The sequence below is a fragment of the Myotis yumanensis genome, unplaced genomic scaffold, assembly GCF_028538775.1.
Source record: "Myotis yumanensis isolate MYYU_CA2020_CCGP unplaced genomic scaffold, mMyoYum1.0.hap1 SCAF_7, whole genome shotgun sequence".
NCBI classification, from domain to species: Eukaryota; Metazoa; Chordata; class Mammalia; order Chiroptera; family Vespertilionidae; genus Myotis; species Myotis yumanensis.
The window spans coordinates 16,247,940-16,261,629 of record NW_027223758.1 but is presented as its reverse complement, the minus strand read 5'-3'; the positions used below and the strand labels follow the sequence as shown (position 1 = coordinate 16,261,629).

General features: G+C 38.9%; 1 protein-coding gene across 3 annotated transcripts in view; it reads right to left on the bottom strand.

Moving 5' to 3' along the window:
- The window catches only part of RALGAPA2 (Ral GTPase activating protein catalytic subunit alpha 2), a 294,845-nt gene that overhangs the window by 241,478 nt on the left and 39,677 nt on the right, over positions 1 to 13,690 (bottom strand). For all 3 annotated transcript variants that reach the window (XM_070419823.1, XM_070419824.1, XM_070419825.1), the window contains exon 4: positions 554 to 611. In XM_070419823.1, the coding sequence (XP_070275924.1) occupies positions 554 to 611 (58 nt within the window). The remainder of the gene's footprint in view (positions 1 to 553; positions 612 to 13,690) is intronic.

Here is a 13,690-nt window from a genome sequence, read left to right as displayed (position 1 = left end):
ACTCCAGTTGTGCTGTGAATACTACATTGAGATGTAATGTCCGATGTCAAGAGTTGGACAGAAAGGGCAGTCATGGCAACTTGCTCTATTTCATGTTCCCTCTTGCTGCCACATTCTACAGCATTCAAACAGAAGGATTTTGAATCAATGATCAAAGCTTGAAGAACAAGATATTTTTGTAAGTAAAAATGTAAAATTACTTTAAAATTCTAGATCAATATTTTCAAACTTTTTTGTACAGGAATCCCTGGGGCTCTGGTTTAAAAACGCAGAGTACAATTCAGCAGGTCTGGCTGGGCCTGAAATTCGGCGTTTTTTAACAAGCTCTCTGTTGAGTATGCTGCTGCTATTCTACCAACCACACTTCAGCGTAGAAAAATATTATATTTTTCTTCAAAGTCCAGGTTGGTCTTGTCTTGCTTTTAACTAGCATACCCTTGCTGATTTTCCTTGCTATAACCTATCTTGATGGTGTTAATTATTTTAAAAAAAATACTGAAAATTCAATGAGAAGAAATCTATATTACTTTAAAAAATATTTAATTGTTCTTACCTATACTCTGGTAATGCCATCGAAAGAAAATGCGTTCAGGTAGAAACTGTAGTATTTTCTATAAAAAAACACACACAATAACAACAAAATCATAAGACATAAAAAGAAAATAAACTTTTGAAATGAAATTTTTTCATGACAGGCCTATAGTGATTACTATATATGTTTCAGAAAATAAAATAAAAAAATTATTTGTAATAACATATATACTGTACTTTATCCTATACCCCTATGGGAACAGTTTCTTTTACTTGCCCCATGCAAGCTTCCTGAATGTTTTAAAGAGATTACTGTCCCAGGTTTAATTCCCCCAATAGGTGACCATGATAAGAGGGTGACTGACCATGGCTAGAAAGCTAAAGGCATAAACAGGCAGAGGCTGCCACTAATCCACTCCTTACAGCTGGACAGCAAATTCTTTCTTTAAAAGGGGATGTGAGCAGCACATCTCTATGTCTGCCACAAAAATATGTGAATGATTAATTAGAATATTACCATCATATGAAGAGATCATGGAACTAAGAGAAGGGTACCCTACTTCAGGGACACAATCTATACCAGGGGTGGGCAAACTTTTTGACTCGAGGGCCACAATGGGTTCTTAAACTGGACCGGAGGGCAGGAACAAAAGCATGGATGGAGTGTTTGTGTGAACTAATATAAATTCAAAGTAAACATCATTACATAAAAGGGTACGGTCTTTTTTTTTTTTTAGTTTTATTCATTTCAAACAGGCTGGATCCGGCCCGCGCGCCGTAGTTTGCCCACGGCTGATCTATACTGACAATGCTTCTCATTGGTTGACTGTTGCCTCAGACTGATGGAAGCCTGGGTGCCCTGAGTCCTTCCTGTACTTTTTCTGCCTCCTCCTTGAGCAAACAATACAGCAGAGACCCAGTATCTTATTTTCTCATGCATTTTCCTCCGAGGGGACTTGGCACATCAGCTACATTCCAGGATCATCTTCTGATCCCATCTTGCCAGTTAATTTTAAAATGTCTTATAGAAGATACTAAGAAAATTACTGTAGAGGTCCGGATAGATCTTATCTTGGACTAGACGAATGTCTGGCATGAGCACTGTTCTTTACTTTAGTCAGGAAACCAATTTCGCACTGAGGCATGCTTTTCAGATTTTCAAAATACTTATTTGTTTTCATGATTTAGGTTTCTTTTCTTACTATGCAATGAAGAAAAATGTGGTGTTTTTTTTTAATATACAGAAACATAAAGAATACAGCAAGTCGATGTATCTAGATGCTTGGGTACTTTCAGTTAGACACAAGTAATCTCTAACTTGTTCTGCTGGGCTTATCACCATCATCACTTCTGAATAACAGTTTTCAGACTTACAAAGTGGATGAATTTTAAAGACACTTAAAAATAAACTCAATATGCCGAAACCGGTTTGGCTCAGTGGATAGAGCGTCGGCCTGCGGACTGAAAGGTCCCAGGTTCGATTCCGGTCAAGGGCATGTACCTGGGTTGCGGGCACATCCCCAGTGGGGGGTGTGCAGGAGGCAGCTGATCGATGTTTCTCTCTCATCGATGTTTCTAACTCTCTATCCCTCTCCCTTCCTCTCTGTAAAAAATCAATAAAATATATTTTTAAAAAATAATAATAATAATAAATAAATAAATAAACTCAATAATGTTCAAGTATGTAACACAATGCCCAATGCCAGAGCTACTAAAAATATTTCTAAAGGGACAGAATATTATAGAACTGAAAGCCAAAACACCATCCACACTGAAATTTCTTTTTGCACCCAAATATTGCATTGGCCATTTTTATATACTAAGTCTGTGAGGTCAAAAATAAAGACCCATACAACCATCTGTGTCTAAATGCTAAGCCTGTCCCTCAGAAAGTCCCAGATGAACCTACTTCACTGAGGCATATACAATATGGCATTTCTACTGCAGCCAATATTCTAAGCTACACTACTGTGAATGCCATATAAACTATTGACACCTTATAGTTTCACTGGAGAGTAAAAATAAAAATTTTCAGGAAAGCCACACAGTGAATAAATATTACTTTTCAGAAAAACACATGGCTCTGTTTAATGCTCAGTGCTCAGCTACATCTATATGGTAATCCATTATAGCACACTCAAAATCAAAATTAGGTATTACTAACTGATCAGCACAACAGGGAATCTGTCATTCTTTTAACTGATTATCCATAGTTCTTTCTTCTTCAGAACCTACTGCATGACCAGGAATAATGTGAAATTTAAGCTGGAGTTTGTACAAGATGCTATCTATGGTGTACTTTAAAATTGCTATCGTTGTCCCATGCACTGAAGGGGTCATGAGTTCAATTCCTGATAAGAGCACATTCCAGGGTTGTGGGTTTGATCCCTGGTCAGGCATGTGTGTCAGGCAACTAATAGATGTTTCTCTCTCACATCAATTTTTTCACTGTCTCCATCCCCTCCTTGCCTATCCTCAGGTAAGGATTTAAAAGAAATAAAATAAAATTGCTGACTGTAATTAAATTTTTGTGGGAAATTTTTTTCAAATAATTACCAAATGACCAGTAGATTCACACTTGATTTCAATTCCACTTAGAAAGGGAAGACAATGAAAAATGAGAAAAATATTACATATTAGCTCATATAAGGTATACTAAAGCAATGACCAACAAAACATATCCCAAAGTAGAGGAAAAGGGGAGAAACTTTCCCTGAAACTAGCTGCATGATACAAGGATGCTAGGTCAAGACAATGTTGACCAGGAAGAGAACAGAAGTCCAGTAACCTTTTGAGTTATAAATGCTCAGAAAACTATGATGAGAACTGAGTAGTTATGTTTAAAAGAAACATCCTGTGAATGCCTGTGCTAAAAGGATAGTCTGGCTTTAGAAGGACCCAAGTGAGTAGGAGCCCAGCGGCATGGACACTTCCAGGTAGACCTATGGAAAGGGCAACTTATTCTTCAATTGTCTTGGGCCTGGCCACTCATCTCTTACTAAAAATGACTTGACTTCCTGATATGGACAAGATATTTTTATTGAGCTCTGAATGTCAACACTTGTTTGGAACCTTAAATTTTAAGATAAATAGAACTAAAATAAGGAACTACTAAATAAATAAATAAACAAACAAACAAGGAGACCAGAAACAGACTCATAGATACAGAGAATATTTTGATGTTTGCCACATAGGAGGGGGGTTGGAATGGATAAAAAAGGTGAAAGGATGAAGAAGTATAAATTGGTAGCTACAAAATAGTCACGGGGATGTAAAGTGCAGTATAGGGAATACAGTCAATAATAATTATAAGTAGGTATGCTGTCAAATGAGTATTAGATTTATTAGAGTGATCACTTTGTAAGTAATATAAATGTCTAATCATGGGGTTGTACACATGAAACTAATATAATATTGTACACCAACTGTAACTGAAAAATAAAAAAAAATATTTTAAATAAACCATAATGAGATAATACCTCATATCTGTCAGAATGGCTATCATCAACAAGTGCTGGTAAGGATGTAGAGAAAATAGAACCCTCATACACTGTTGGTGAAGATTGCAAATTGGTACAGCCACTATGGAAAACCACATGGAGGTTCCTCAACAAATTAAAAATGAAATTGCCTCATGACCCAGCAATTCCACTTCTAGGTATATATCCAAAGAAAACCAAAACACTAATTCAAAAAAATATATGTACCCCTATGTTCACTACAGCATTATTTACAATAGCCAAGATATGCAACCTAAGTGCCCATCAATAGATGAGTGGATAAGAAAGCTCTGGTACATATGTACAATAAAATATTATTTGGCCATAAAAAAGAATGAAATTTTACCATTTGCAATGGATCTATGGAGTTTTATGGTAAGTGAAAGAAGTCAGGCATGCCGAACCAGTTTGGCTCAGTGGATAGAGCGTTGGCCTGCGGACTAAAGGGTCCCAGGTTCAATTCCGAGCAAGGGCATGTACCTTGGTTGCGGGCACATCCCCACTGGGGGGCGTGCAGGAGGCAGCTGATCAATGTTTCTCTCTCATCGATGTTTCTGACTCTCTATCCCTCTCCCTTCCTCTCTGTAAAAAAATCATTAAAATATATTTTAAAAAAAAAAGAAGTCAGGCAGAGAAAGACAAATATCATATGATTTAACTTATATGTGGAATCTAAAGAACAAAATAAACAAAACAAAAACAGAGAAAAAACTAAGGATTGCCTGAGGGGAACAGGAGGCTGGGTGAAAAAAGTGAAGGAAATAAGAAGCACAAATTGGTAGGTACAAAATAGTCACAGGATGTAAAGTACAGCATAGGAAATATAGTCAATAATATTGTAATTACATATGGTGCCAAGTGGGTACTAGAATTATCAGGGGGATCACTTCGTAAATTATATAATTATCTAATCACTGTGCTGTACTAATACAAAATATTAAAACTAATATAAAATAATACAGAATGTCAAAAAATGTTTACAAAAAGCCAATAAAATCTGTTTATTTTACTCAGTTGAATTTTGTTCTTTAACAGTTTAATATTGTTCAAATTAAAAATTTTCTTAAATAAAAACACCCTGTCTGGCCAGCATGGCTCAGTGGTTGAGCATGAACCTATGAACCAGTTTGATTCCCATCACAGCACATGTCTGGGTTACAGGCTCCATCCCCAGTGTGAGGGATGCAGGAGGAAGCCGATCAATTATTCTCTCATCATTGATGTTTCTACTTTTCTCTCCCTCACCCTTCCTCTCTAAAATCAATAAAAATATTTTTAAAGAAATAAAAAATAAAAACACCTGAAGCTAATATAAATTAATATTGAATGAAAAATGTAATTTAAATTTTTTTAATTTTTAAAATTAAAATAGTTTTAAAAAACACTTGAAACTAATACGAAATAATGATTGTAAACTGCAATTGAAAAAAAATTTTAAGAATTAAAAAAATAAATAACTTTAAAATTATACGAAAGTGAAATTTCATTAACTTTTTTATATCATACTATTTTAATTCTGAATTATTTAAATTTGTATTAAAAGAAAAAAGGGAGACCAGCCTTGAATTGGATCCTAAAGAACATATAAGAGGGGCATTTTAGGCAGACTAAGGGGTATGGGGGTAGGAGGGAGGAGATCTGCTGCTTTGTCTGGGGACCTTCAAAAGGACAGAAGTGAGATAGGAGGTAAGGGATGGATTGGGAGGGAAAGGCCAGGTCAGGAAGGGCCTTGGAGACCTTGCTGGGGAGTTCTAAAGGCTACAGGTGTCAGAATTACATTGCACAGAGAGCATTCCAGGTAGGTAAGGGAGAAAGAAGGGGCAGAAGATCACAGACCAAAAGACTAATTAGCAGATACTCCAGTAGGGGGGGAAACTGAGGCTCTGAACAAAGACTGAGGTAAGACACAGAAGAAGGTATCTAAGAGCACCTTCATGAGCTATACAGAACCTTGGAATAGAGAAAAACACTATCAATAGTGATCAAAATAGACAGATACAAGTAGGAAACCATTTTCATTAGATTCTAAAAATGCAATGTTGAGCGGTACACTTGAAATCTGTATGATTTTGTGAACCAATGCCATCCCTATAAATTCCTTTCTTAAAAATGCAATATTCAAAAACTTGAAAGCATATGCATTTGAGAGACTGTAGGTTATTTTTTTACTTTGCTTAAATTAAGATCGTGCAAAGGTCTAATCTCTTTTTAAAGAAAATCAAATTGCATTAGACTCTTGTTTTACTTTTAATGAGAGAACATCCACAGACCTTCACAAATCTTCAAATTGACAACGTATAATTCTATCCACAATATGTTGTTTTGCCCGGAATAAAGCACTCACTGAAACAGATTTGGGAGGAGCCTTTTTACACAAGGATCTTAGATGGGAGATTTGTCACAACCAAATCTGCCATCCTCTTCTTCATTTCATGCACGCTTCTATTTTCTGGCTAAAAACTACATTTCTCAGATCTCTTCAATTCTGGTACCAGTACAAGTTGGCTGTCTGTCTTTTCTGTGGCTGTCTTTTCTGTGCCATTTCTTTGCAGTCATCTCTGGACTGGCCACTCCTCCAAGTTCACTCAGTGAAAGTCCGCAGGAGCAGCTGATGCCCTGCAGGCTTCAAGCCAGACTATTCCCTTCCAACCAGTCCAGTGTCACAAGCACATCAAACACTAGGTGTCACTCTGTAACAGCCACCATGCTATACATCCAAACAAAACAAGCTATAGAAAATATATAACACAGCAAATATTGGTACAACTCCCTCCTAAATTTATATATATATTTTATATATATATATATATATATATATATATATATATATGAAATCAACTCACCCAAATTGTGTTAACACATTAATTCCAATCAATTAAAAGAAGAACACTCTACAGAGCGTCTGCTGTTCTAACAATAAATACAACATACTCAAGTTTTATTGTGAATTTTCCATATAATTTAGCCTTAAAGGGTGCGGTTTCCACCATCTGCCCTTAAAGGGTTCTTAGAAACACTTGCTACTGCTGCCTCCCAGAAGACCTGCTCTGGCAAGTGTCAGTTACCAATGAGTCAAGTGAGAGGGACCAGCATGCCTCTAAGCTCAGGGCACCTGGGCTGCAACAGATAATCGCAAGAATGTAATTTCAGACTTTCACAAACATCTTATCTCCAGTTTCCCTTCCCTGAAGGTAGACTGAGTAATTCAGTGTATCCTATTGGTTAAATCCCAAGTTTCACACCTAAGTCTTGAGGCATAAGGAACTCTATAGTCTTGAACATTAATTTTAAAAATTAAAATTTCCATTGAAAATGGCTCCTTTCACCTCAGACACTTGTAACTTAATTAAAATTATTAATGTGCTATAATAAGATGATCAAATTTTAACCACAAACAATGCATTCAAAGAGTCTCCAGAAAGAACTAGATGTTTATGTTTTGTTGCTATCTTCCAGTTTGCAGAGCTCACAAACATTTCATGGTCAAAAGTAGATACCAGGCCTGGCTGGTGTGTCTAAGTGGTCAGATGGTCTGCCCACACACTGAAGGGTAGTGGGTTTGATTCCCAGTCAAGGGCATATACCTGGCTTGCTGGTTCGATCCTGAGCCCAGGCCGGGGCATGGGTGGAGGCAACTGATCTATGTGTCTCTTTTCTCTCTCTCTCTCTCTCCTCCTTCTCCTCCTCCTCCTCTCCCTTCCTCCCTTTTAGAGAAAAAAAAATCAATGGAAAAAAATATCCTCAGTTGAGGATTAACAGGAAGAAAAAACTCACAAAGGTAGACAGCAGAATAACCATTTGCTTGTCAATTAGAGATCTGGGCCTTATGCTTTATCATTTCCCCAGTACCTGGTATAGGACACAGCACTAAGGAATGACTACTGAGCAAACTCGCCCCCACAGGCAATTCATGAACCCAGTGAGAAAGAGCCTAACAGGCCACCCAGTCCTCTACTCCCTACAGACAGGGTCTCAAGGAATATTGTGGAGCAGGTCACACTATGCCATAATAATAATGCTATCATTTAGAGTTGTTCCCAACCAAAAGCTCAACAATAATAAAAACTAGTATGACTAATGTTATGAAGAGAGCCAGAAGAATTAGGCACTTCCATGACCATTTAAAATACATATAACACATTAAAATATGCCCCATTGTCATTAAGGTGCCCCAGTATTCTGGTCATGATAACCAGTGGCACTGGTTTGCTTGCCAAGGAACTCAAGGCAGCTTTGGGAAGGGAAGATGGGTGAGAGGGGTGTCCCCGTCTTTTTTAAATGTTCTCCAGGATATCTGAACTGACACTGGCCTTTCTCAGTTGCTATCCAACATTTAGAATTATGGCACGACCCAGGAGCTACATTCCAAACTGGAACCATTCTTTAAAAAGAAAAAATCTACTGAAGTATCCAAATATTTGAATTCAGTAAGATTTTAAATTCCAAGGATTTATGAAGAATCTGTTTTTCCTGTTCGTGTTATTTGTTCTTGTCCCGCCTCCACTCAATAACAGTAAAGTGTTCCTTTAAGGAATAAATACTCAAAACAGTAAAGTGTTCCTTAAGGAAAAAAAGCAATAGAGAAGTTTGTGGAAGGAAGTCCTTCACCTGTCTGTGGGGAGGAGGGAGCAGCATGGAAATATTTTTGAACACTGGAGAGTCTGGAATAATAACAAATAAAAACCAAAAAAAGCAGAAGCTGTAGAAAAGGTTAAATATAAACATAAAATTCTGCTGTCTTTCTATGTGTTGTTTGCTCATAAGAAGAGGTATAAAGCCATTGCATAGAGAAAAAGAATTTTGACTTAATCCTATAGGACACCTGCCTTGAATGATTCAACCTGTGCATTTGCACTGAACCTCTGCAGGAGATTCTAAGTTGTTTTCATTTTCAAAGATTATAAAAGATAAACATTCCCACCAATAGAAGAAGGGAGAAGGTGTGGGGGTGGGGCTGGGGGTGGGGGTGGAGGGGAGGTTTTGGAGGAGAAATGGAAACAAACATCTCAAAATTGTTTGGATTACTATTATATTTATAATTCTACTTTTTTTTCAGGCAATTCTTCATTATTAATATCTGAAGTACAGTGATGCTATGACATGTAAAAAGTATAAATATATGTGTTTATATGTAAAATAAAATCAATATTCAAATTATGGGAGGGCATATACAAAGCAATTGTATAGAATGAAAATCAGCCATTTGTTTCCCCTTTTGCAACACTTCAGGCACTGCACTGGATCCAAATGTGTTATATTCAGGAAAGCTATTAAAAGGCCTTTCCCCATATTTTGAGGGGAAAAATCAGAGGCTAAACCAGCTATCTATATGCTCGCTTGGAACAAGGAAGAACAAGAGACCCAGTGTTGAATTCCATTAAAGTAAGACAGAAATTCCATGCCAGTCCTGCATTCACCGCAGGTCAATCATGACTCCAAACATAACTACACCTAGCAAGACTCTGCACACAGGAGTCCTGCTCCAATCCAGCATTACCTCCATACTGCGGTGGGGGGGGGGGGGGGGGGGGGGGAGAAGAGGGGAGACAATATGCAGGAGGCCTACAGTAAGTTTCAGACAACCAAACTGTCATCTTCGACAGGAAAGGAAAACCAAAACTAGTGACCACAGTATTATGCCCCTTCCACTGTCAGCCCCTGAAGTAGCCCACATGTCCTCTGCTCTCTGGGCATCTCGCCTACTGCCGTTCACCTCTTATGCCCATGCTTCCCCAGCCCGATCTCTCTCACCAAAAAAGGGGTGAGGGAGAAACAGCGGGCATCATCCTGAAATGACACCTAAAGTGTTTTCTTTATCTTGGGGGTGAGGGTGGAGGTGGAGGGGAGGTGGAAAATGTGGTGGGGAGATAAAGTACTATGTAATTTGTTCATTTTTTAAAATATTATTGTCATCTTAAAATAAACATGAAAAGAGTAAAATAAAACTGTGTGTGGCTTTTCAATTTTGTGTTTACAGAAGGCCACTTTCAAGTCATGCGTCCCCAACCTACGATTGTAAATAAATGCTTGTCCCCCCTCGGCCAAGGACACTGTGGTAACAATGCCTGAGAAGCCCAGGGAGACCATTTCTGTAAAACACTAAACCTAAGTCCCCTGCCCCAGAGGACACAGACATGCAACATGCTGAGGATTAGCCAGTGTTTAACAAAGAGGAGTCATTCAAATGAGATAACAAGGCTCTGTTGGGAGACCACAGAGCTTCTCGGCCTAATCGGCAGCTACTCGCAACAGAAATTTAAATTAAGTTAGTTAAAATTAAAATGTAAGTCACTCAGACATACCAGCCACATTTCAAGCACTAAACAGCCCATGTGGCTAGTGGTTACCTAACTGGGTAGAACTGTGGACGAGAGGGGCCACATGCTAACCTGACAAGCTCAGGAAGGCCTGCATGGTGGTCTTGCAAACTCTAAGACCTAAAGTAACCACAAAGGATGGTCTGAAATTAAACTTTAACTAAAAGCAGTTATGGTGGGTAGTTACATCCTAGGCCAGTATCTTCACTGACAAGGTCAACCTTTACCTTAACTGAGCTTATTGTCTTTTTGCATCTACGATAACATAGTATCATTGAAATGTCAGAGTAACTTGCAACTTTCCTTTTTTCTGGACCCCTCAGGGCACAACCAATGTCCTGGGCACCAGGGCAGATACCACAAATTCCTTCATTGTTATTGTTATCATGTTAATTGTTGACTGTAACTATCCTGTACCCACCTAAGCAATGTGTCTATCATTTTACTTTTTACCCAATCCCAGAGGTTTTCCGCTTGTTTTCTCCCGCCTCTCTAACCTATTACCAATGGGTTTCATGTAACCCACCTATGTCTCCTCCTTTAATTGGAAAGTATACAAATAAATGAAAAACCACCATTCTCTGGAGCATTATCCCAATCCATTGAGATTCTGCTTTCCAGCAACTGTCGACTGTTTGGCTCAAATAAACTCACAAAAATTCTTAACAGGTTTGACTGTTTTAGCAGAGCAGATATAGAATATCCCCAGCATCACAGGAAGTTCTATTGAACAGAGCTGCTCTAGAGGAAAAGCCCACTGAGATGTTTAGATATGCAAAGGCTAATCAGAGTCAAATCAATTTAATATTTAAAACTAAATGAAAGCATGAAACTAAATTTCATGCTAAAAATGACTTCCCTTGTGAACTTCCTGTTTTGAACACTTCAAACAAAGCTACATTTGAAGTATTGTAAGTTGGGAGAGTTGGAAGAGACCCCAGAGCTCATCTAGTCCCATTCCCTCACTTTATGTACATGGAAGCCAAGGTAAAGAGAGGCTAAGTACTGATACCACTGTAATTAACTAGTTATAAATAACAGGAAAGGAGTAAAGGGGAGGGCCAAATGTGATGGACATGCCATTTGTGTAGCTTTGCCAGGAAGCTCCAGTTTAACACTCTCCAGATCTGTTGTTCCTCACAGATCCTGGGGGAAGGGACTGGACAAGGGAAGAATAGACACATGCCCTGGAAGGTCAGGGTGATGTGGGAAGGTACTTGCTTTCAGTAACACTTGGGAACAGGTCATTGGCCAGAGTAGGCATGGCCACGGCAAGTACAGGAAGATCTGAGATACTTAAACTCCTACACAACGGAGTGGGTGCTCTTTGTTCCTGGCTTGCAGGGCTCTATGCTCCATAGGCCATGTGGACTCCACATAATGGACTAATGGGCTGCAACTAGCCTAATGCTGTGCTGGACCAGCTCCACCATGGGATGGAAACTATAGACACTGCCTTTGCTTCTAGCTCTGCTGAGTCTCCAGCTGCACCTCTTCCTGGACTGGATGAAGGGAAATGGGACATTGGAAACACAGGGAGGTAATCTCATCCTCCTGCAGGGACCTCCAGAAATACTTATTCCAGCAGTAACCAACTCCCACTAGCAACAGAAAAAGACCATCCACGCATTTCTCTGGTAACAGTACTTTTTAAAAAAATTATGTTTTTATTGATTTTTAGAAAGAGGAAGGAAGAGGCATAGAGAGATAGAAACACTGATGAGAGAGAAACATTGGCTGTCTCCTGCATACCCCCTACTGTGGATGGAGCCTGCAACCCAAATCAGTGACCTCTTGGTTCATGGTTGACGCTCAACCAACTAAGCCACACCAGCCTGGCTGATAACAGTACCTTAAAGCCATGCAGCTTGTTCGTGTCAAAACCTGATCTAAATCTAGCCAGACTTCTGCTACCTTTTTTCCTATCTCTTTTACCCAGAGACTTTTAGGTGAAAAAGAAAATGTTTTTAACACAAAAATACCAAATAACGGCATGGAATATAAGTTGAGAATTTAATACAACAATAAATATTAACAGGAGCAAATCCCTGTGAGGCATACAAAAGATTATAAGTAACGGTTGCTGGCCTCAGGAACTATATAGTCTCGTTAGGAAGCTAAGACATAGCCACCTTAAGGGAAAACTAAGAACATCCAGCTATAATCAAATCGTAAGGAGCGGGGGCGTACCATCTGTGTTCACAGAAAAGCATGGGCAGCTCTAGCAGGAGTTGCCAGAAGAAATTGGAAGAATGGGCCAGCTGAGGAGGAAAGCAAAGGGCAGTCCCTGAAAAAAGAATTGCATAAACCAAGAGGCAGAAGTGAAACTATGCAAAAAGAGGTAAAGGGGCAATAAGCAAAGTAGCATGTGTGTGTAACAGCACTTACACAGAGCAACACCAACAACAAAAAGCAAACGAGAGCTGCACGGGGACCCCAGAGGTGACTCTAGGTTTTAGACCAGACTGGGCCACACTTTACAGATTTTAAGCACAAGTTCAGGTCCCTCGTAAGGAAAAAAAGCAGCATTTATTTAATTTGAAGGGGTAATTTGAATAAATTTAAAAATTAGGAATCTAAAAATCAAATATCCTGTATATCTGTGATTTCTGACTGTGATAGCTGAAAAACAGATGAATGAGTAGCATTCTGAGGCCAGAACATGTATAAATTTTAAAATTAAATCTCTTCCTCCATCAATGTATATTGTATTTTAATTGGGGTGGGGGAGGGTAAGGAAATGCCTTGCTATCACATTCTAGAAGCTTCCTTAACCATATACAAAGAACTCCAAATTACTCCATTTCCCTACTAAAGGGGGATGGCACATACTATAGCAGTTTGAAACATTTCTATAACAACTAGATTCTCTGTATTCTTTTTTTAAAAACTGTATTTTTATATATTTCAGAGAGGAAGGGAGAGCGAGAGATAGAAAGATGATGAGAGAGAATCATCAATAGGCTGCCTCCTGCACATCCCCCACCGGGGATCCAGCCCACAACCCAGGCATATACCCTGACCAGGTCAACACTCAACTGCTGAGTCACACCAAGACAGGCTGTATTCTTGATGCTCTGACATTCTGGGGCCTTGCTGACCTAGGAAAGACTGTCTCTCCTTTGTTAGCTAATTGCTAGAGATAGTACCTGCCAGCATATTCCAACCAACCAACCAACCAACCAATCCCAAATCTACACCCACCTCCTTTTATGGGCTCTCACACTCTGGGATACTATCCTCTGCCCAAATCACCCAAGGACCAAATACTGAACACCTAGGGATCATCCTACAACCTAGAGCCCACCAAAATTATTCAAACTATCCCAGCCTAAGCCTGCT